Raw genomic sequence first — 24,775 nt, 5'->3', positions numbered from 1 at the left:
CTGTGTAACAACTGTATACAATGATATTCCCAGACTGTTTAGTTATGTATGTGGTGAGCTGCCAACCTCCTCTCTCTGTCTCTAAACACACAATATAATATGCCATGCCCTGAATGCTAATCCAGTTGTCTTCTTATTTGCTGAGAAGTCATTAAGCAACATTTGAAAACAGATACATATATGTATATATAAAAGATTTGTAAAACAAGAAATATACACATTATTTATTTGGGATTTCCTGACAGACAAATTATCCATTGAATGAGAAGTCATTGATCATAACCTGATTCTGTTCTGGGTAGGTAAATTAAAGAGAGCAACCCTGACTATTAACAGGTCCATGGTGCCTCAGAAGTGCACTCATGCAAATGAGGGGGTAAAGTTTTTACATGGGGAAGGCAGTGTATCCACCATTTCAGTGTTTTAAAACGAGACTTGATACTGTTGTTCTGGATGATACTTTGACCAAACACATGAATCTCAGTAACTGAGCAAAATATAATAGCTTGTGCAATTCAGGAAGTCACATTTAGTCTGATTGTAGCCTTTTCAACAAGTTGTGCTGCTGCGGTCTCCTCCTCCCCTCCTGTGATATCACATCCTTGTTCCCAAACTTCCATTTCTTCCCTTTCCCATTGCTCTCTTCCTTCCTCTGCTCTCAAATCCTAAGAGTCCATAAAATCCAGGCAAAAGCTGGTCCTTTTAAATACTCTTTAAGGTAACTAAAAATTAATTTAATTGTTCATAGTACACACTAACCATCTTGAATAGCAAGCCTTGTCTGTGATGCAACACAGGCTACAGAGAGATGTCTTTTTAAAACATATTTAATTAAAGCTAAAGTCCTTGTACGTAAAGTAAGTCTTCACTTAAATGCAGCAGGACATAGAGTGGAACTCTCCTCAGACCAAAATGTGGCAGACATGATGGTGACACAATGTCTGCCCATCATTACTAATTAGGTGACCTTCACAGTGTCAGCTGACAGCGTTCTTACCACTTTCTCCTTGTAAACAATGTATTTCAGCCACTTGAAATCCTGCCATTTGAATCCTGCCAGGACAAACAGGGAATCCTTCTCGTACTGCTCCATTTTCTGGATTGCACCTTCGGGATATGTGATCCGGAGTGTTGTCTTGCCACCCACATCCTTTTCAAAGCCCTTCACTGGAGCCGAGTTCAGCCTGCAGGGCAACCAGAGAGGAGACACTGTCACAGATTCCCACTCAGACTCCCACTTTGCTGGTTTTTTTTTTGCTGTTGGTGACATAGCAATCACTGCTGGGCAGGAGCTCCCTGCAGCAGCTGCTACAGTAGCAAACCTTAATTCTTGCAGTTCTTCATCACAAACACTCATGGAGGTTTGTACCAAGCGACGACAGCTTAATTAGAAGTTACATAAATTCTATCATTGAATATAATGCAAACCATTTCTGCATATCAACTCCTGTGATCTAAATAGGGTTGGAGGCTTTGGAAAAGGAAAGTGAAGAATATTGTTCTTGCACATTTAGAGTAACAATCTAAGCATTAATATTTTAACGGCCCATTGCTCCTTTGATGTGTTAGTTGGGTTCTGCAAAGCTGTGCTGAAAGAGATGATGAAGCTCCTCATCAGTTTAAACAAACTAAAACTGGTCTCATTTTCCAACCCCAGCCCAGAGCTTACACCACTCACCTGCAGGGAGGCTGCACAGGGAAATAAGCCACTAATAATTCTCAAAAAAAAAAAATCCCATAGGATCAATCTGCACCTCTTTAATTCCCCAAACTGGTCCATCAGGAGGGTGAGCTGCCTTGCAATGCCAGCACAAAGGAAGAGGCTGGGCTGGGGCAAGGCTCAGCACCACTGCAGACTCACGGACTCCAAGGAGTTTATGCAGTGGAAGTGCATCCCACTCTGAAAACACTCAAGCAGTCACACAGCTTTGCTCTTGGGGACACTGATTTGTAAGATGCTATATATTTAGCTATGCTTTTGTTAAAACATTCCTTAGGAACAAAGTTTTTTCCCTTGAAAAAGCAAACTGCTTTGGCATGAATAGCCACGATGAAATGACATAAAAGTTTTCAGAATTTCTATTCAAGACTAAAAACCCAAAGCTGAGGAATTTTCACGTAACTTGGAATACAAATCTTGCTGACATCAAACAGCAGCCTCTGATGGAACAGGATTGCCTGCCTGAATTATTGCAGCATTCCTGAATTTGGCGTTGTTCAATATACTACAAATTTTGCCATGTAGGAATGTTGGATTTGTCTTTTGTAACCTGGGTAAGCATTTTACATCGGAAAACTTTAGTAGAATAAAAATCTCTATACAATCTGAAAATCATATGCAAAATCTAGAGAAATACATTCTTAAGCATTTTTAGCAAAAATACTTATTTTATCATCAGGAATAAAATATTAAAGGCAAGCAATTTAAGAATCAGCATCACCACAATGAATACAGCAGGTGAAGTCTTTTCCCATGGTTTATAAACTCTTTGTAGCCTGACTTTGAGGAACTAGACCTGAGTACAATGCTTCCAGCCAGCCTGATCCCTTGCTCTTTCCTCTGTTGCTGATGGCACATTCATACACCACTCACTTTTTCTGTGGGGAGTATTTAAACTTTAAGGTGTTGTGTCTCTTTGGGGCAGATGACCTTATACAGAGCAAAAGAATGCAGCTCTAAAGGTAACAGAGTACTACCAATATTCTGCAAAGAAAGCAAGTTTTACATATTTTCATCTGTTTTCTTTAGGATGAGGAGGTGTCTGCAGTTGTTTCAAATGTCACTGTGCCACTCTTTGGCAGGGTTTTTCCCATCCCCAGCTGCTGGGTTCACTGTTTTGCTGCTTACTTTGCTAATACTCTCAAAACTTGGGAGCCCTACTTAGTATCTAGACAGGAAATAACCCAAACCATTTCCCCCAAGGGAAATGAACTCAGGTGTCCAGCAAAGGGCCAGAGTGTGAGCTGCTGATGGAGCCACAGTGACAGAGCCAGCACCACCAAGGCCCAGGGCAGTGAGGGCAATGGAGCAGGGAGAGTTCAGGCAGCCACAGCACCCAAAGGTGCAGACTCCACAGCCTAAACCCCTCCCAGGCAGGATGCACTGTGCTTATAAACACAGCTGAATCTTGGAAAACCTCAGTTAGGATCTCAGGCCTCCTTGTACTGCCCATGGACAGGCAGTATTCTCCACAAGAAGTTCCAGAGGGTTTTTCTGTCTATGTTCACTGATTACATATGGAGACATAACTCCTAACCCTGCCACCATGAAGATCCTTTCAGACACCACTCAAGCATCACCATCAGGTGAATCCCTATCTGGTTCTAATCAGAAATTTCTGATACACACTTATTTTTGCCCAGTCTGCAATCTATTCTGAGGAGGCATTTCAGAGTACTGACGACTGACTGATGCAATAAGTCCTGCCAGGTAAATGGTGTGACAGCTGGGAATAACATCTGCACTGAAATCTGATAATGTCTAACTAAAGAAAAACAGTAACTCACTCCAAGCTCTTTTAGAACTGACAAAGCTGAATTGGACTATCTTCCCTGCAAAGAACAAAATTTCTTGCTGCAATTAGCAATCCTCATATGGTAACACAGGAGGCATCAAAGAACTCCACATACTGCTGGATCACTCCTTTGTCCACAAATGTACCACATTTTTTCATTTAAAATTCACTCCCTAGGTCCCAAATATCATCCTTCAAAGAAGTTCTTCAGTGTATGAAAAAGAATGTTATAATACATGGGACTTCCCCAGCTTCCACAGGAATAAAGCAAGCAGTTGGATACATATCCAAGCACCTGGCTTCATTTAACCTTTACAGTTGACTTCTCTCTCCTTTATCCATCCCACCAACAGCACAGGTGCTTAGCTGCCCTCTTATCCTCCCAGCTTGCAAACTGACATAGATTTACTGATGTGGAGAGGAAAAGTTGAAGTTTTCATTTCAAAATTAAATAGTGGCCTTTCTGATGTAAATCTTAGTGGGTGGCTTAGGCCAGATGGATTGAAACTGCTCTTTTGCTACTTTTTTAATAACCTGAGCCCAAGGAAAGGCTAAAAACTGCATTTTAATTCAGCTGAAATAACTACAAGTCACCCGACTAGGACGAGGAATAAGAGCTCTTTGTTATCAACTGACAGTGGGATGAGCTAGGAGAAGGGCTGTAAAAATTTTGTTCTGATCTGAATGGCCATCCCTGTGTCCAGCATACTCATGGAGAAGCAGGGAACCATTCACAGAAACCAAACACTGAAAGGGATCTTCTTGGTCTATTTTTCCAGAGTTAGAAGATATTTATTTCTCTTTGTCTGTCCTATTCTTTCCTTACACATGGGAGAGAATAGAGACTGTGATAAATAATACCTGCCTTAAATTCCTTTATTAATCCCTTTCTTTCTTCTACCTTTAGCAAAGAACTTGCTATTTGCCACCCTGTCTTAGAGCTGATTAAAACTGAGATTATATCAGATATATTTCTTCTAATACTAAGAAAAAAATACCAACTTAGACTATGTTAAACCAGTTTTATAAACTTACATTGCAGTTTATTTCACTTTCATAATTTACCATAATAATATTTTGTTACTCAAAACCTGATAGAAAAGTGCATTTTTTTTTCAGGTCAGACTAATGGGTCTGTAGCTCCCTGGAGCACATCCTCCCTCCCTCCTACACGCACTCTCTCACTCTCCATTAGTACAGGTATTATGTTTGTTAATCTCCAGTCACCCAGAACGCCTCCCTGACTTGACAGATTTATTACTGAGAGTTATGACTAGACCTGTGATTTCACATATCAGCACGTTTTTCAGGCATTCTGAGATGGCCGTGATCCAGGTCCTCAGCAAAAGCAAGAAGCTCTGACTCTGACTGTGGTCCTTGGCACCCCCACCACTCTGCTTCTGCTGCCTTATTCAACATTGTCATCTGCAGAGACACAGAGCCAAAGTATTGCCAGTTTCTAGGGCACATTTACAGGTGTTTAAGCACTGCTGGGTCCTCTGTCATAGAGGCTTCCTGCTTCCTAACACCCTACGCTGCACCACTCTTAGTCCTGCCCATCCTAACTGTGAGATGCGGTTCCTGGGGAATGCTACACATGTACGACCAATAATACTGTCCTGAGCTACCACAGGAATATATCGGGGAGCAGATCCAGCAGTGTGAGTTACTGCTTGACCACCTAAGGATATCACAAAAGCAGCTTTTAGAAAGGAGCTATGAAGGGAAGGTTCAAATGATATCATACAAGAGAACACATTCCCAATAAGCTGTGGAAAACAGAAAGCTTGAGGAATGCCTTTACCCTTTGATGTGATCATCATTTATAACAAACCTTTTTAAGCTCATGTCTATTTTTACCCTCCCTGTAAGTTAATGCTTCCATACAAAGGGATGCTGTCACTAGTACAGGTTAAAGTTTGCCTGCATAGCAAGTGAACTGATACAGAAATCGAATATGGGAAAGAACTGTAATGCCAAAGACTCACCTGACAACAACATCATAGTCATCAATTTTTAACCCCAATGACTTATTTGCAAGTACTCCACCATTTCCCACAATGATACATCGCCGGCAGCTGAGGCTGTGGAAGAAACAGAAGTGATTTTTGTAGCAGAATTTCAAACACACAGAGAGCACATATTCAGTTTGCATGCATCTGAGAACTACAGGAAACCTCTGTAAATATGAAGAATTAAGAGGGGGACAGAGATACACTTGATCCTCAGCTCAACTCATCATGCCCAGGCATTACATGTGATAAATTGCTTTCAACACCTCACACCACGTGTGGCCTAATGAAATGAGCTGTCAGGACAAGCAGCTCCTCTCCCCCCACACCCCTGGCATGATGGGCTTGAATCAAACCCATCTGTTTACTTGAACCATCTCATTATTCATTCAGCACTGAAACAACAATAAACCAAAGGTTTAGTGAGGAAGTCTTCTCTCCAAGTGATTTTATGAGTGCAGGCAGATCTTGCCAGGTGTCTGGGGTGTGCTCACCTTGCTGAGAGCAAAATTGCTGCTGTTATGGTGAGACTTCAAGAGACAGAAAAACATTCAATTGAGAGAAAAAAAGACACCCTTCCCCCCCCATGCCTGTCCAGTAGGAAATATATATGGAGACACAATAGGTGAGGAAAGGGAAGGAAAATAACCTTAATGAATAAAGAAACAGGAAAGAGAAGGAAGAGACCAGTTTCTCGTGGAACCCTGAGTCACGAGAACTCTGCAGCAGATGTTAAAAAGCGATTTTGTTTTGAAGACAGAGAAAGGACTTCTTTCCAGCCATCTAATCCCAAATGCAGCTGGCTCTTCTGGCAGTGTGCCTCCAGCTCTGGTAGTTCACTGAAGGAATACGTGTCTGCAGAGCCTTTTTCGGAAAGGGTCCAAGGCAATCAGTTGTTTGGAGCAGATTCCTGAACTAGGCAGCCTTCCTAGTCCCAGGCACAGTCAACTGGTTGCTTCTGGGCTGTCCTCTCTGTGTTAAGTCTCAAGAGCCAGCACGAGGAAAGCTGTGTTTATGTGGGGTCCCTTTTTGCAGAGCAGGGCTGGAGGGCACTGAAAGACTCAGCTAAACCACTGAAGGTCACTCTGCTGACAGAGACATTAGCTGGAGACACGTGCAGAATTAACAGACCCAAGAAATGCTAAGGAACAGCTTCCCCTGCCCAGATGAAGTTCCACTGCAGATCCAAGCCTTTCCAAAAGAAAAAACTTCCTCGTGCAGATGGACATATTAGCCCAGTATTCCCAAGGGCTAAAGAAATGTGTGTGTTTATGATAATCAGACCACAATAGAGAAAGAATTTTATAGATGATGGCATAGCAAAAAAACCCCAAGCAAACCAGTTCTGGCAACGAGGAGAAATCAGACACAAGATCTGGTTCAGGCAGTATATTGTGACAAAGAGGGAAGGGAGTACACCAAAATGAGTGACAAAGATGGCAGCAGCTTTGTCAAAACCTTTAAGGAAAAGGTGTTGTAGGAGGGAGAAAGAGACATAGTTCAATTCTGGCCAAGTGATATTTCAGAAGGAAATACACTCTTTTGATGATTATGACAGGAAAGTTTAACCTCCTAAAAAACCGACTTCTGGGTGAAATACTGTACCTTCTCTACTCAGCTGTCTCTCAGCTATGACTCTTTTTGAATTTTCTGTTTTGAAGAAGAATACAGTGCTGAAATCCAAAGGCTGCAAGCTCCAGGCACTCCACTCTATCCTCTTCCCACTTACTGTTAGGATGTTCCTACCAATTCTGAATAGAGATCTGCTTGCTTCAACCTCAAACCACTTAATCGCTTTCTTTGCTTTCCTGCTAAATTAAAGCACCATCTACTGTCAGCAGTCCCTTCCACATCTGCATGAAATCCACTGACTGAGAAAGCACTGTGTACAAACATCTGCCTCTCACAGGGCAGACTGGTGAGCATGAGCTGCTGCACATGAGACAGAAGAACCAGTTCCACCAGCCAAAGCTGCTCCAGCAGCTTCATGGCCCTGCTCCCACACAGGACTCATCGATTGATCTAACCCCACTCCTAATCTTCTGTTCACCAAACAAACTGGAGTGAGCTCATGACATCTTGCACGGTATGGCAGCTCTTCTAGGTCTTGACTCACACTTGCAGCACGTCCCTGTACAATTCCCAACTTCCCAGATCTCCTGAGTACTGATTCTGGAAGACCAGCATTCAGAGCTAATGCTGCTCAAGGTAGAGTGCCTTTAACACAGAGATTTTACTTACATCATTCCAATCCTCTTCTTACAGTCACTGGTTTGCAGAATTTAATCCTCATCTTGTAAACATGACCTGAACTGTTGCCTTGGTGATGCCTGATTTTTGATTTGGCTCCAGTGAAGGATGCAACAAAATAGTCAGGACTGACTTGGCCCTCCTGCTCATTACTTTCCCAGTCTTTGGTTCTGGAAAATTTTCCTAGTGGAATTTCACATTTACTCCAGACTGGTTTAGCCCCTGTGAATACCTGCCAGCAGGATTTCACTACAAGTGTCACTAAAGGATTAATTCTCCACACTGACAATAACTTTTTAAAGCTGTGCAACATATTCTATTCCTAAAAAGGATACCTCTAAATGGTGTAGTATAGAAACAGAACATAATGGACTGAGACAAATAACTAATGTGCTCTTCTAAAAGTTTACCTTTACCATTCAAGCTTCTTGTTCATCTAAAAATATATCTTCTACATGGCAAGATTTAATTTCCACAAACCCAGAGTAACATAACATCAGTTATGCTGCCATCCTGGCTCTGTCCTCTGCAGGATTTTTCCTGCAAAACCAAACGAATCAACTTACAGCTACTTCTTTATTATCTCCCATATTTCTCCAGGAATGGCACATTTGCTGTTTTCTCAAACATTCCAGGAAGGGCTAAAAAGCAAACAGTAATAACAACAAGAATTCTTTATTTAACTCTTCAGTGCTTATTGACTTTAAAAGACATATAATTGTCATTTAATACCCTTGTAGTTACTAATAAAAGAATCACGAAGTATTTCACTGTTGCTGTAAAATGAGACATCTTTCTATCTTTACCCCCAAAAATGAAACAAATACTTAACTGAATGGTTCTGCCTTTACTCACTGTAATTGATAGGTTAATCACTTTTGCCCAGCTTCATGTCTGAACCACTCTTCTACCCTCATGGTTCTGACATATTTAAATGCATTCTCCTTTTTCCTTAAGTCTGCAGATAAGATTTTTCATTAGTAACTTTCTGACCCTAAGGTCTCATCTTTGATCTTCTAACAGCTTAAATTTCTTTCAAATGTACTCTGTCTACTGATTGTGCCTGAGCATGGGAAACCTGCACAGTCATTGCTGGCTCCGGGCAAGTTTCTGGGTGAAGAAATACACAGTACAAGCAGCATCAGTTACAGCTCAATTGTTTCTCCACAAAGAAGTGTGCAAACACCTTTGTGCTTGTTTACACAGTATGTCAAAGCCCTATTTCTTTTCCAGAAGATTTCAAGGATTGAGCACATCAGATACAGCCCATGTTTCAGTTTGCTACCAGGGTGGTATGAAGGACGGTCATGGACTTTCCACAACAGATACTCCCTAAAGCCCTAAGCTGGGAGCTGCAGCCAGATGTACAGACTCCTGACACAGATACTCCAAGGTTCAGTTCATCTGCACCAAAAGCAGGATTCATGCAGATTTTCTTAAACAATATAGAACTGTAAACATGTGTATACTTTGTAGCAATTCCTATTTCCTCTTCTTTCTTATCTAAGTGCTTTAGGGATTTGTCAGGGGAGAAAAACCACAAAGCCTTTCTTTACACAACTTTGGATCTGAAGGCTTTGAGGAAAGATATAACAGAATAATTAAAAATACATCTTTAGGGGAGCTGGTGCTTAAGGAGGCTTAACATACTCTGTTACTTAAATGGGTGCTATCTGCCTGAACCAGAGGGGGACACACACCATTCTTGTTCTATCAAATCCTTTCCTCACTTGTTCAGGTAATATACTGCATTTGTAAAGACTATGATAGTTATAAGCTCAAACTCTCATTCTTTCATTATCAGCTGGAAGCAATACAAAAAACATCACTCAGGCTTTAATATTTATGTCTTCTCATAGGAAATTTACATGTCATCACCACAGAGATGTAACCCAAAAATCCACTGAAGTCCAGCCAGCAGATGGGCTGTGGAATTATAAATCAAGTCCTGATCCATTTCTAGAATGAGGGACAGGCCACTGGAGGAGCCACTAAATCAAGCAATGAGAATCTCAGCAATATAAGAGGGCCTGGAAAAGCCTAGAGGGCAAGAAGTTTCAAAGATGAGGCCCACTGACATCTGTGTTAGGGAGAAAGACATGCCAGCTCTGAAGTGGCTCTAGCAGAGAAAGTCCCCTGGATCTCCAAACTCTTCCAGACAAGCCCAGGGGTGAGTTGTAACTGCCCTCCTGAACAACAGTGCAGCTTTTCCTGCCCCCTGCCCTGGAGCAGGAGCAGGTTACTACTCAACACAACGGTGCTGTAATAAGGAGTCATGGAGAAAGCAGGGCACCATGCACACTGTGTTACAGGTGTGAACCACAGCCTTTGTGCACATGCCCTCCAGCTGCTGCTAGCTACAACACAATGGAGGGATTAGTGGAAGTGAGCTGGCAAAGCTGCTGTGGGATGATGAAAAGTGCACACATACCTGGAAGGATCACGTTTGCCTCATTTCAGCACCATGTCAGTACATTGTGTCAGGAAAGGTGCACCAGGATGCCCTTTAGCACAGGAATAATCAAACAAAGTTCATTTCCAGGGCTTATGAGAGGCAAGTGAATGCAACTTCTCAAGAACCAGCTTTGTGAAGGAGGGCAGAAATGGAGAAGCTTGGATAGGAACAAGACCAAAGGCTTGGTGTAGAGATCCTCCACCACACAACTCTAATCCTCTCCTTCCTTTCTGTGATCTCACGCACTGCTCTGACCTCACCTTTCCTGCCTCTCCCACCCTTCCCCTGGGAAAGCTGCCTTCAGTGTATAGTTACACGAACATTTACTCCAATGGGCTGGGCAGTGCTCACCCTCCCCACCCATCCCAGCCTCTGCCTCTCCTGCTGCTGTTTCAGCTCTGTGCCCACACAACTCTTCAGTGGGAGGGGACTCTGGAAATGAAGTCACTGGAATGACCTGGGTTGAGAGAAAAGCTCCTGAACTGGAATCATTTCGCTGATCTGCTTTGAAGTCCCCTTTTAAACAATAGCAGCAGCACAAGGACAAGGGCAGCAGCAGTAGCAAATATGGCTTCTTAGGCTTGCCAACAGAGAAAATGTTGGTGTAACTCCATTCTGAAAAGAAGATGAACCTGGAGCATTTTTCCTGCTTCTCGAATCAGCCCACTGGACTTCAGAGAGCCTACAAGTGGAAGGGTTCACAAGGTCTCCCAAGCCCAACCCCTTGAACCTCACAGACTTGACTTGTGTCTCTTATCTAATTCTTCCACAATAGGACATTTTCTCAGTTCTCTATCATGAGAACCAAGAATGGCTCTCTCTCTAGAATGGTTCTCTCTCTAGAACCAAAAATGGTTTGGGTTGGAAGGGACCTTTCAAGGTTCTCTAAGTCAGGTTTTCTCCAGTTGCTTCAAGGTGTTGAGCAAAGGGGAGAGGTTGGACTTTCTCCTTGACCAGTGAGCAGGAAGGGGGTAGCTAAAACCAAGGCTCTGCCCCAGGCACACTGGTGCTGCCATGGAGGGGAACTCTTAGGATGTGCTTGGAGCTTGAGACAAGATGAGAAAGGAGCTAGCCTTCATCCACCAGTCTTCTCCACCAGCTTTTTAGGAACCCAAAATGGCAGATACCCATTGCTGGCGGCACTGGAATTCAGTTATGACTACAACTGAAGAATATTTCTAGGAATGATACTCAAGTCTTCATCTGTGCCCTGCTCACCAAGCTGGTTTGCCAGAGCAGCACTATGGCAGACTTAACACCTCCTTCAGTTCTCAAGCTCTTTCTCCTAATAAAACTCCTCTGTTGCAGCTTCATCCACCTCCTCCTTTAGGCTCTTACTTTCTAGCTTGCTATTCCAAGCCTCCTTGAGTCCCTTTCTCTCATAAGCACTTCTGTTTTTATCCTTCCTAAGACCGGCTCACTTGGAAGGGCTTTGGGAGCTATTGGATTGTGATGCATATGTACTACACAACCAACATCCACTGATAGGGATTTATCACAATTCCCAAGGAAGCAGTACTGCCCCAAGATATCTGTGTGTTTACACACCACCAAGCCTTGTTGCCGCAAAACCAGAGAAATAAATGTCTAGCCTGTTCCTGAGGTCTCATTTGCACTTGGTATCTCATGGATTTTGCATACATTTTATGAGACTTAAGATCTTTCCTACCTCTGCACCAAACTCATTAAAAAGAACACAAACCAAGGTGAGCAGCTCATGCCAGAGTCATTATGCTTTGGGATCTCCTGCAAAATTACTTTTAAAAAGCCTGAAACATTTTACTCCTCAAAAACAGGTGAGCAGCAAGGGTCACAACTACATTAACCTTCCCTGCAAGAATCTTCCACCTGCCCTCTGTAATTAACACTAATTTCATATGAGCAACCTTCTGAAAGAGTCTATATGTGGATTTTTCAACAGATTAAAATCTTAAGTCTCCAACCAGAACTGAGATAAACCCCAGATGGGTGAGACTCACTTGTGCGCAAAATCTCTAAGAAGGTCGTTTGTAAAATGGTTTTACCTTCTGGACATAATTTCTCAAATTAATCCAAAGTCTGAAGGGTAACCCTATCTGGCACTGCTGTGAGGCAAGGCAAACTTCAAAGAAACCTAAATTAACACATAGACTGTGCAAGATTAAGAATAAGCTTTCACACAGAGAGTAACTCCCAACTACAGCAGGCAAGCTCTACAAATCAGCATGAGAGATGCAGGGACCTACAGAAAGACTGGTTAAGCTTATGAACTTTGTCACCAAAAGTGGGCAGAAGGGGACCTGGGCCAGGAAATAAAACCCATGTGTTTAGAAAGCAGGAACTGTGTTGTCAGCCTGGGTTAAGTACCACTGGAAAGATGTATTACCAGGACTTGGAAAAGAGCTCAAGTCCCAGAGTAAAAACCTCTGACAGCTTCTGAAAAAAACTATCCCTAATCTGGGAGGCGGCACTAAACCAAACCTGCAGGAAAAATGGAAGGAATGACAGAAAAGCAAGGACAGGAAGGACTAAAGGACTATCACTGGGAAGCTGATTGTAAACATGCCAGTGAGTTTCAGAAACAACCTCTACAACAGAATTGAAGAATCAAAGGATCTTCTTCTAAAGGCATCAATTCAAATATCACAGGACCCAGGAGACTGCTATCCTGTTCATCCTAGCACAGGCTTGGCCAACAAAACCAAACATTCCTACTCTGAGAGTGAGGTATTAATGCAAAACATTGTTGAAATAAGCCAGTCCTTTCTTTCCTTCTAAAGTTCTTTGTGATTTTGTTGCTCTTTCAGAAAGGCTGGAAAAGAGCAAAGTGTTTATTGAAAACCTGCTACTTACCTATTTGAAAACAGGGAAAGAGGATGTCTTGGAACAACATATGAAACAAATGAGTAGGAAATAGTCAAAAGCTAAATGCTTTTTTCTACTTATGTTTGACTTGACAGAGGTCTCCAGAGTCTGCAGATTTACTCTAAAGAGGACTCAGTTTTCAGCTCCTGACTTACTCATCCATATTCAAATGTACTGGCAATCATTTCTGGCAAAATATGTCTAACAAAATTTATTTAAGACATATGGAAAAGAATCACTTCTACTCCTTCTCTTCTGAAGGTCTCATCTTACCTGTCAAGAGCTGGAGTTAGACGATAATCTTTGGTTGCTGACAGGATGGCTTTGATCAGATTATCTGGGGAGAAAGGAAGAAGACATTAGGAACAAGTTCTGACTTCTAACGGAAATGAGGAACAATGTGGAGTAAAGCACCTGAAGCAGTTACTTGAAGGAACTGAAAGGTTCTCATTAGGAAGGAACACTAAGCTGAATATTCCTATTTTCTCTGGACAATGACCTTCACACACAGCCTGCAAAGCCACGTTATGTGCCAAATTTTGATGCAGTGTGCAATTGCCTTGCACGGAGAGTGTCACAGGAAACACGCACCGTACATTTTATAGCAGTGATTTCAAATCCCCTGCCCTAGGATGACAGTCTCACAAACACTTCAGACATGAAAAGGCCAGCATCACTGTCACTGCTGGCCTTCAGAAAAGCTTTTATGTGGCTGAGTGTTGAACTGGATGCAGAAACAGAACCAGGCTAAAACGGATGCTTTTTATTCTGTGGGTTACTTTCAGTTTAGGTTCCTCAGTCTGTCTTTCTTCAATTAAAGTACCATAATTGCGTAAAGAAATTCCCACGGAACTGCAGCCTATGCTGATACCCTGCAAAAGCTGAAGCAACCAGAGGATGTAAGTTATGCAAGCTTAGGTACACACACAAATTAAATGCATTAAGTTGCAGAAGCACAGTGATTACATATATATAATTCTATTGGCTATGGAAACTTTAGAGTCTGCTTCCCTCTAGATTTTTCATTTGTCCCTAATTTTTCCACCTCTCTCCCCCATGGAGATCCAAACTCCTTTACCATGACCAAACCAGGGCCAAGAAGCAGTAAGGCTCTGGCTCGTCTGTATTTACAAATGTACCAGTAACTTCAGAATGTCTGTACTGGGTTCGACAAAAAATCCATCTGCCTCCAAACCCTGATTCTACCTGTGGTTTTAAGCATATGTCTAAGAGGAGAACAAAACCAAAGCAAACAGATCTACTTCCCTGAAATTCTCTACTGCTCTTTAACTGTTTTCAAATCAGGGATTTCAGATATCAGACATAGATTCCTTATATCTAGTAACTTGCAATGATTTCTATTCCATGAGCTCAGAATTCTCCTGGATCCATATGGACATTCAATCACTTCCCTTTGCAATTCTGAATATGGCTTTTCTGAGCTTTATCTATATTGGGAAAGATTGTGAAAGATTAGTCTCCTTCCATTTTTGCTTGGGAGACAGCAAATATTCTAATATTCTCAAATCTATCAACTAATTCAAGAATTCTTGTGAAACATCAGTCAAAATGAACAAATAAGTCTCATTTCTTTATGAAAGACTAAAAATGGTACAGAAACATTAAGAAAACTGACAACAAGTGATTTTGCACCTCAATCTTAAACAGCTTTCCTGACAAACATGAATTACTGCAATCAGCACAGTTAGGGGAGATTCTGTTCTTTTCCACTGTGCCCTTCCTCAGCAGCAACAGGACAAATGTGTGGGATAAACACAGGAGCTCAAGGCAGCCCATGTGCCAAAGAGTTTTGAACCTGACAACAAGCTGGCCAGACACACAAAGGTGATAAACAGAAAACTCTGACAAATACTTTGAGATTTGGGAGAGTTTTTGATATGGCAGCACTGACAGCACCTGCCAACCATTACAAGCTGGGGAGTGTGATTACCTTCAGATCATAGCTTGGAGTGGAGCAAGGGACGAGGCAATTTATAAGGGTAAAAGCAACTTTGATAACAAAATAGTGGTGTTTAGTTCTCCTTCATCTCAAGAATTTCTTCTGATGCATGGGCAGTAGGCTTCCCCTCCCAACAGGAATGCTATTCCCCTAAATCTGCCCTAAAAGCAGTAGGTTGCTGTGACCTCTAATGGCATCATGCCACAGTCCTCTCCTTGGCCTGCTTCACACCTTGGCTTTTGCTGGACAGCATATTTACTGATTTTTTTTTTCCCACATTCTCAGAGAAGACATCAAAGGATTGCATGTCAAGGGCTGCAACCTCCCATCTACCAAGCTTTTGTTATGCCAGGTTTGCTCTATCACCCACAAGTTACACCCTGCACTACTTGGAGAGCATCCCATGGACTATTTTAGAAAAAACATTAAAAGAATAGAGTTGAGTGATGCACTCAAATGGTTCTGGTTTACTCATCCTGCAAGATAATTAGCAATGCCTTCTCAGTGATTGCTCAGAAATGAAATAAAACAACTTTGGGAGTGGATATGGCAGCATTTGGAATGGGGGTGCTTCCCAAACAAAAACAAAACCCAACAATTTCGAGCATTCAGTACAGATTATGAAGGGACAAATAGAAAATAGCTCTTTAGCAGACTCCACAGTCCAACAATACATGGCATCCAAAAGTTTTGGAAGCTGCACAAATTTCAGTGTTACTATTCGAAATTGCCAAACGAAGCTCAATAAAAGACAAAGTACTTCACTGTCAAGTGCTCACCCACATCAGGAATGAAAGTGGCACTAAGGTCATCTGGTCTAGCCCTCTTTTTGGAAGGCAGAAGCAGGAGCTACAAGCCAGGAAAAGATAATGGCTGGGGCAGGCACTAGATCCTTCTGGTTGAGCTGGAACTCTACTGCACTGTTGCTAAAGTGGGCACTTGCACTTGAACCTTGATGCTGGCACAAGGATGGAAAGACAAGACCTCCTCCAGAAGGAGTTACTGCATTTTCTGCATTTTCCTGGGGAAAGGTTTGAAGGATCACCAGATGCTGCTGTGGCTGACCTGCAATCTTGCACAAGACCACAAAGCAGTTAGGAACAATAAGGAACCACTGGCAGGATCTTTCAATACAGCTGGGGCAAGGTGGAGGATCACCTGCAATCACCCACTGCAAAGACTATCACAAGTACCCGATATCAGGGCTCACCTCCAGGCTGTGACTAAAGAAAATTGGGCACCAGGAAAGCAGCTGCATTATGCAAAGTCAATTGATGAGACATGCTCTCTCCAGGGTAACAAACTGAAGGGGTGATGAACACAGTCTGCCTTAGACACCTATGTACTGAGTGAAAATAATGCAAGTGCAAGTACACGTAACAAATACTACAAAGAAAAATTCCTTCCTGCTTCAAGAAGCAGGATTTGTGCACAGCCACTGCCTGGAAGTCAGTGACTGAAAGAAATTGTGCAAGGACAAAAGAAAGGCCAAGTTGTCTACACAAGCATCAGCAGGGCAAGCAATATAGAACAGTTTTCTGCAGCCATAGCCTGTTTATTATATATATTTTTTTTGTCATGGAGAATTTAGTTCACTGGGGAGAGTGGGAGATTATTTAACCCATTCATCTATCAACCACTATGCATGCACTCTTACTATAAAAACAAAGCAAGAAGCCTCTGCACATTTTTCTCCCATCTAGAGGAGGAGTCAACTACATTTATCTAAGAATCCTGAGTTATCTTGACATATTCTATCAACTTTGCCTTACAACATCAGAAGATTCTAAAGGCAGCTCGGTACTGCATGATTTGTCTGAACACCGTACATATTGACTTCAGGTCAACCCTGAAATTTTCAGACATTCGGAAAAACTAAATAGTTAGAAATTAGGCAGACAGTGACCACACAGTGAGAATCAGCCTAAGTCTCAATTCTAGCCTTTTTCTCTGTTATTTATGTAAAGGAATGGAGGAGACCTTCACTGTAAATGTCAACAACACTTAAAATTGTTGTTTCTAAGGCAGAAACTTCTTGCTTGTATCACCAAAAAAAGATGGGAGGCCTTTCCAGTCCACAGGGCTTACTGCAGGCATCTCACAGGGTCTACCTTCTGCCTGCTTTGAAAGCAGGCAGACTGGGATGTTTGTGCACTCTCAAGTGGCCAAGAGAAGAGGCTGTAATTTTTCAAGTTGTGTATACCAGCCACCTTCCTCAAAACGCAGCACACCCACATGCTCCTGGTGGCTGCAGTAAGGTGTGAATGTCCTGCCCCAGGGCCAGGGGACAGCGTGCTGCTGCAGGGCTCTGTGTCTACCCTGGGAGCCAGGGCCAGTGCCCATCTCCCCTGGTGGTCACACAGCTGCCACCCTTCCAGCCAGCACTGCTGCAGGTCCTGGGCACCAGATCCAGCTTTTGGGAATGGCCTGACCCAAGTGAGGCCGACTGACATCCTGTGCAGTCTGCCAGGAGACTGCACATGGGTCCCCGTCCCACCACAACAGAATGCCACGTGTGTGTCAGCTTTGTGGGGAGAGTAAGCTAAACACTACCAATGCTATGGATTAAACAAATCACAGTATTTACAAACAAGTTCTTAGCACAAGCCAGTGCATACACTTTTTTCAATATACTACCCAAAAGTTCAGCTCTGTATAAAATTCTTCCTTCAACATTTTTTTACCTTAAGATCTTGCTTCATATGGGAGCTGAGGAATGACCTTTAACAGAAAAGTTTTCACATCTTTGGAATGATCTTTACAGCAGGTCAAGGGAGGTGATTCTTCCACTCCACTTAACCCTGGTGAGGCACATCTGGAATGCTGTGTCAGTCCTGGGCTCCTCAGGACAGGAAATATGGAGCTCCTGGAGCAGGTCCAGGGGAGGGCAACAAAGATGATGAAGGGACTGGAGCATCTCCCTTATGAGGAAATGCTGGGCTGTTCAGAGGTGAAAAGAGAAGACTGAGAAGGGACCTAATCAATATCTGTTACTATCTGAGGGGAGGTGCCAGAGGACAGACCAGGCTCTGCTCAGTGGTGCCAAGCAATGGTACAGGAGGAAACAGGCAGAAACTGATGCACAGGTTTGACCTGAACATGGGAAAGAACTTCTTTAATGTGCAGGTGCCTGAGCACTGGACAGGCTGTCAGAGGGGGTGTGGGATCTCCCTCACTGGGGGTATCCCAGAGCCATCTGGACACAATCCTGTGCAATGTGATTTGAGATGACCCTGCTTGAGCAGGGAGGTTGGCTCAGATGACCCAGCGTGGTCCCTTCCATCCTGAACCATGCTGTGATTTTCCTCCCTGGTGCCCAGCACAAGGCCATGGACCCAAGTCTCACCACTCTCTCTCCCAGAAAGGTTCTACTCTCTCTCCCAGAAACACCATGTCCAGCTGTAGACAGCCAACATCATTCATACCTTTGTGAAGCTGGGAATCCAGTGGTTACAACAGGTATCACAATGTGTCTGAAATTCCCTGCACCACTTCTTTTATTATTGATCAACTGACTTTAGGAGGTCAATGCAGGGAAAAGCAGCTATGAAGAATTCCAGAATTTAGCAGTGCATTGCAAACATGTGAACTGGCTCTCAAAAACAGCTAACTACAAACTGAGGAATCTGTCCCCAGGTCAAAACTCGTGTGTAAATACAAGAGAGTGGTTTCATGAGGTCACTAGCTGTACCAGATTTAGGTGGTTTGCTGGAGACACACTTTACTAACAGCAGGACTTAAAACTGCCACGCCTCACAAGATCTCCATTGATGATTTTTAATGGCATTAGGACAAGAGGCATGTACTGTTGCCTAGACACAAAGCAAAAGAAAAAAAAAAAGACTGAATGTGCATGGTATCCTCCCTAGCAATTTTAGAAGAACCTGGCATGCATTAAACGTAAGCTCCATTAAAGCCCTTAAGGCCTATTTTTATAACAAGATATAAATAAAATACATAACATTTAGACTCTTCATTTACATTGACGTTTTGGAGCCTTCGGGGATTTTTTTTTCCAAGCTTTTCTTCACAACTAAGAGATTGTTTTCTCAGAATACAAGCTTTATTCCCAACATAATCCCAGGGCTTGGAAAGTTGGAATATTAATTTAAAAAACAATTATGAAAAAAAATGGGCAACATTTTGCAATAACCATGCATTAAGAATTTTTATCTAAACTTGAGTTCAATGCACAGGAAGTAATCAAGTCCATAGAAAGAGGCAAATTCACGCCAAATAAAAACAGTCCTTGAAAGATTCACAGTGTGCTGGTTAAAGACAAGCAGGAAAATAAATACAGTTGTTATAGAGGGCTCTACATTTTTGATGACCCTTCACAGGTGGCCAGGCAATATCTTCAAGGCCAAACATCTCAGTAACCACTGCAGTGATTCCTAATTCTTCTGACCCTTGTAGCAGCATTAATAAATGGCACTTCAAAACACAACAGCCAGAGAGTATCTGCTCTTCTCTTCAGGAGATAGAAAAGAGGAATAATATCATATCTGTGTTTCCACTGCAATTCAAGACTTCTGTGAAGAACTCCAATATGGAATCATCCAATTAAATGAAACCTTACAAAGGTTTGCATCTCCCTTCTCAATGAGTTGGGAGCAGGACTATTTTTTAGGCACACTCAACAGTAAAGCATCAGTTTTGATTGAAATAAGGGACTGCACTGTTGTACTTTCATCATGAGAGCTCAAGAATGAGAAGGGATTTAATTTCAAAATTCACAACATAATTTCCCTTTAAAGTTCTATTCAGTAATGAGAAGTCAACCCTCTACCTCATCTGAAACTTTCAATTTTTTTTCCTCTTCACATCACTCATTTAATTTCTTTAGGCTATAAAATCTGCTAAATTCCCTGGAGAAACATCAACATTTTTATATCTATATTCCCACGTGATAATGGCCACTATTACCAATTTTGGTCAAATGCAAAATTCTACTGGAATCTAGTTCAGAAATGTGCCTCCAACTCAGGAAGAAAAAACAACCTTGTTAATACCAACTATGAACAGAACTAATGGCTCTTCTGTACATGCTTGCTCTTCTGCTTTTTTGTTAGGGGAATAAGACATGAAGAACAAAAGAATGCTTATAGGAGGAAAATCATCTGTACAACAGAGTACCACTAACAAAATGAGGATAAAGTTGGAGAATTAAAGCATAAAATGCCTCGTTCAGACCTAGTCAAATGCAGGGAAGACTACTGCATATGGTACTCCAGTCTCTACAAAGAGCAAGAAGATTAGGTTAGAAAAGTCCTAGTTTTCTAATGTTTTTTTTTTCCTTGAATCAGCTGTAAATTGTCATGTCCAACTGCATATGTTTTCTCAGAGATTAAGTATTGCTCATGCCAAGAAAGCCAATGGAAAAGAAAAAGCTATGAAGGAGCATGCACGGAAAGAGAGGAGATTTTCTCCCAATAACATTGTGATATGCCAACTTTTGCAGGCCTGAAAACTCAACATTTTCACTGGAGATGAATGACCTCCGCCCCATGAGACTACTGAACAACTGCTGAGCAGCACTGAACCATGGCTTTTCCCAGGAGCACTGACACAAAAGAAAACATCCAAATAAAACCAAGTACAAGAACAGTTAATCATTGCACAATACAACCATTAGCATTGGTGGTCTGGACAAAGACTTAATTCCTTTGTCACTGAATGTATCACCAGTTCCAGACATCCCTCCAGTATCAAGTGAAAATACAAAGTCTCCTGGCCAGTCGTTTAAATTATATTTGATAAAACTGTAACATTTCAAACATGTTCTTAATATTCTCTTATCATCATGGGGAAGAAATTGCTTCCTAGTGTCTTGATGGGAGGGAAATTCTGAGATGGTGACAACAGAACCAGTCCCTAAGAAGTCACTATCACCTTCAAAGACAAATTGATTCAGGGCCAACAAAGCAACCTCTCTGCCCAAAACAACTGAGCAGGAACAAAGGTGGAAGTGAAGACATGCAATTACTGCTAAGCAGTGACACAATTACTGACTAAATGCATGGAAGGGATATTACACTGATCACGTCTGTTTAGTTTTTTAGTGTATGCTGTGCCATATGTTTTCACTTAAGTTAAAAAACCAAAAAATTGCAGCAACTCTCCCGTCCTCATTACACAGAGAGATTGCCAGATACTAGCTACTCCTTCTGAAAGCCTTTTATATTCTTCAAACCACATGTACTGAGAAATGCTATTAATAGTCAGGTATTTCTTCAGTCTTGTTTGTTGCCTTTCTCCAAATAACTCTTTCCTTTTGCTTTAGCTACAGAGGTAAATTTGGGGAGGAGGCCCTCTGGGATTAATAATCTTACTAACACTATAAGCAATTTTTCCATTGCTTCTTCATTGACAAATTTAACCCTGAGAGCAGTGCACATGGTAGAGAATCTCTGCAACTATGTGGACAGCATGGGCATATTCATACCTCCATAATTACACTGATAGGAGCACTGCTAGAAAAAGGTGCAAATCCAAAAGAAGAAATTTCAATTTAGATTTAAAAAAAACTCCATGTGACTTGTTCAAGAGCCCAAGATTGCTGCAGTCTCCTTGCTCTTGACTGAAAAAAGTTGCAACAACAGACTTGGTGGGTGCTGGGAAAGAATTCCTACAAGCAAATTATACTCTTACAAATGGTGAAATATGGGAGGCACTCCAACATCCAAGTTAATGCCAAAACAATAGCCTGGGACACACAGGAGGGTGCTCGGCAGCTGGAGCTGTCCCCCACAGGAACCCTTGACATTTGGAGCTTTTAGAGTTCCAACATCTTGTTGCAGTTTGATCTTCTTGACAACTGTGAGAGTTGACCAATTTCATCATGTTCCTCACTTTGGCTATAAACACACCAGCAAACAAACCACACCAGCAAACAAACTGGCAGCAGGGCATGGTCCTGCACGGTCCTGCTCGAGTCCACACTAACAAAGTGTTAGCACAGTCCCAGATGTGCTCACCAGGGCCAACAAACATCCTCCTCTACAATTCTCACGCATTCACAGGCTAATACAGGCCAGTGACCTTTCTTGATAGGAAGCCTGGACATAGCCACTCTATTTTTGTGGGGGGCAGGGAGTTAATCTGTTTGAACAATGAGCTCAACAGCGTTCACGACCACAGGACAACCACTTTATTTATTAATAGAGATGGAGTCATCGTTTCCAAGCACTTGGAGTGGCCCATCCCGTTTCCAGACTCTGTCAAATCCCACAGTAGGGGACAACAAGTTTGATGTGGCAGACAATCTCAGTTTCTAAAAGTAAGTGCAGTCAAACATGACATTGGCCTGTTTGTCAACATGGGCATTCCTCATTTAAAAATCTTGATCCAGATTCTGAAATATAATCTCACGGGTTCACAGCCAGCTGCAGAAGTCACTGGGCAAAAGCTAGAGCCACTGTTACATGAATGGCCAAACTAGGTACTGGTAGTGACCATTTAAGGCGCCCAAACATAATCACACCTCCTCATACCTATTATTTCCCCTATTCTCTGCACACGGAGGAAACAGAGTTTCCACAAGGGCTACAGACACCTATGATGAATGCAACAACATCTTCAAACTGCTGGATCAGCTCCAACATTCCTGACAGCTCTCACCTCTGCTTTTGTCCCAGGTTCCTGGGCATTGTGATCAAGTAATTAGAACCAATCCTTGGTCCAGATCTTTGGTGAACAGAGTCAACAACTACAACATTTATTAAAACTCTACCCATTTAAGAGAGGTTAAGAAAAAGGTGCAACAGCTGCTCTTCAGTTCCTCTTCATCTATTTCTAATAACTAATTGAGGACTCTCAGAACCACTGTTCAAAGAGAGTTGGATCAAGACTTCATAACACACACCTCATCTCAGAAAGCAGCAGGGTTGCCACCTGCTTATTCTGTGCCTCTTTCACAGAATGCAAGTAATCACTAAGGCTGTTAACTGACAATAGCAGCAGTTTCCCATTTGACACAGGATGTGCAGTATTCCTACTGCAATAGCCCATTTCACAACCAGCAGCATTCAGGGAAAGTCTAAAAACTTTCATATTCAGGACCCTATTCACCTTGAGGGCTTCTACACACAAATGCTCTTGCCAAGAATGGAGCACTCTGTCCATAAAACCTCCTTGCCTGGGCTGATGGCCAAATCAGAAAATAACCACTGGAGTGAAGGAGCAAGAAATCTTTCACAAAGAAGCACTGTTAAACTTTCTATGTTGTACTGAGTACTTTTAAGCATCTGGAGATAGGAGAGCTGTCTTTACAATCAGATTCTCATCAAAGAAAATGAAAATCTCTGATGGACTGTGTCAAAATGATCAGCATACTGCCTTCTCTTTGATATGATAACCTTTAAAGAGCAGTAGTCCTGCCCTGAAAATTTCTGAGCCATTTCTATTCTTTTACATGTAATTTATAGAGATGTTATTCCAAATTAGTGCAGCCCAGTAGACAATACTCCTCAAAAGCTGCCTTCTCCTAAATATTGCAAGACTCATTCTAGCAATCTTGGAACTGTCCTTTCTTGAACCAGTAAACACAAAGTGATGGATAAAAAAGGACTTAATTCAGCTTTTTTTTTCAGAGACAAAGCAAAGCAAAACTTAGGTAAGAATAGAAACTTTAACAAAAGAAAGTAGAAATGGTGGATTATCTTCCAAGCTACCATTAATCCCTTGGTTTCATAACTGTAGCATTTTCAAGCTACCACAGATTAGTTTCTAGAAGTTCCTTGGAACATGCAGCATCACTGAAAGTGAGTTCGTCCTGTAGATGTATTTCAAACATGAAAAAACCAAAAAGACCCAAACAAACAAAAAGCCATTTTGCACTTGGAATGGATCACAGTGACTTAAGAACAGCAGGTGATATTCACCACAGTTCTCAGCAAGGTCTTCCCATTGCCATCTCAGCTGCAGTCGGTGTTTATGAACACCAAGCACCTTTCCCAGTGTGGTGCACATCGGAAATCCCAGCTGACGGTGCCATGGGGCTGCCTAACACACAGAGCAGAGCTCCTGCCCCGTCTGTTTCAACGCAGCCACATCTCTCTACACTTGCTCAGCCACCCTGACTACTCCTTTACCCATGCACATCCCAGTTTGACAGTCTTCACCTTGCACCAGCACGTGACTGAGCTCCACGCTGCCTGCCTGGATCATTTGTTTGGATATCATTAGATGGCCCTGACTGAAAGCCCTAATGAGGTGCTGATTCCATCATCCAATCAGTTGTCTGAGCCCAAATGCATCCCATGGGACAGCCAGAAAAGACTGATGCAAGAATTCCAAGTGATGTGTAACATGAAAGGGCGCCATTCGCATCGCTAGGACTCACAGGCTGTCAGCGGGGCCATTAGAAATCCGGGGCTACACAGATTTATAATTCAACCCTCCCACACACAGAACTTGCTCCAGACTGAAACTTGGCACAAAATTCAGTCCCAGGAGGGTGTTAAAAAAATAACCTATTCAACGGTTTCCGTCCCATGGCTTCAGCTCACAGCCATTTAAATAATGGCAATTTCTCATTTCTCTTTTTAACTGAGGAAATCCAATATAAAACACCAGATTTACATAACATTGCAGTGGTGATACAAGCTGGCAACAAACCCAGAGAGAAGGCTGCCAGAGCCATTCTGTCATTCTCTTTTGGTGGATTTCTCTATTTGGATTCAGTTTAATGGAATGATTTTTATTAGGTCTAGCTGACATCACATGTAACCTGTAAATC

At 42.2% G+C, this 24,775-nt stretch overlaps 1 protein-coding gene across 10 annotated transcripts in view; it reads right to left on the bottom strand.

Moving 5' to 3' along the window:
- ST3GAL3 (ST3 beta-galactoside alpha-2,3-sialyltransferase 3) overlaps positions 1–24,775 on the bottom strand; it is a 174,005-nt gene that overhangs the window by 42,156 nt on the left and 107,074 nt on the right. For all 10 annotated transcript variants that reach the window (XM_064719643.1, XM_064719644.1, XM_064719648.1 and 7 more), the window contains 3 exons: positions 13,350–13,413; positions 5,504–5,599; positions 998–1,184 (listed from right to left, as the gene is read on the bottom strand). In XM_064719643.1, the coding sequence (XP_064575713.1) occupies positions 998–1,184; positions 5,504–5,599; positions 13,350–13,413 (347 nt within the window). The remainder of the gene's footprint in view (positions 1–997; positions 1,185–5,503; positions 5,600–13,349; positions 13,414–24,775) is intronic.

The sequence above is a fragment of the Zonotrichia leucophrys genome, chromosome 8 (genome assembly GCF_028769735.1).
Source record: "Zonotrichia leucophrys gambelii isolate GWCS_2022_RI chromosome 8, RI_Zleu_2.0, whole genome shotgun sequence".
NCBI classification, from domain to species: Eukaryota; Metazoa; Chordata; class Aves; order Passeriformes; family Passerellidae; genus Zonotrichia; species Zonotrichia leucophrys.
This window is presented reverse-complemented; position numbering and strand designations above follow the sequence as displayed.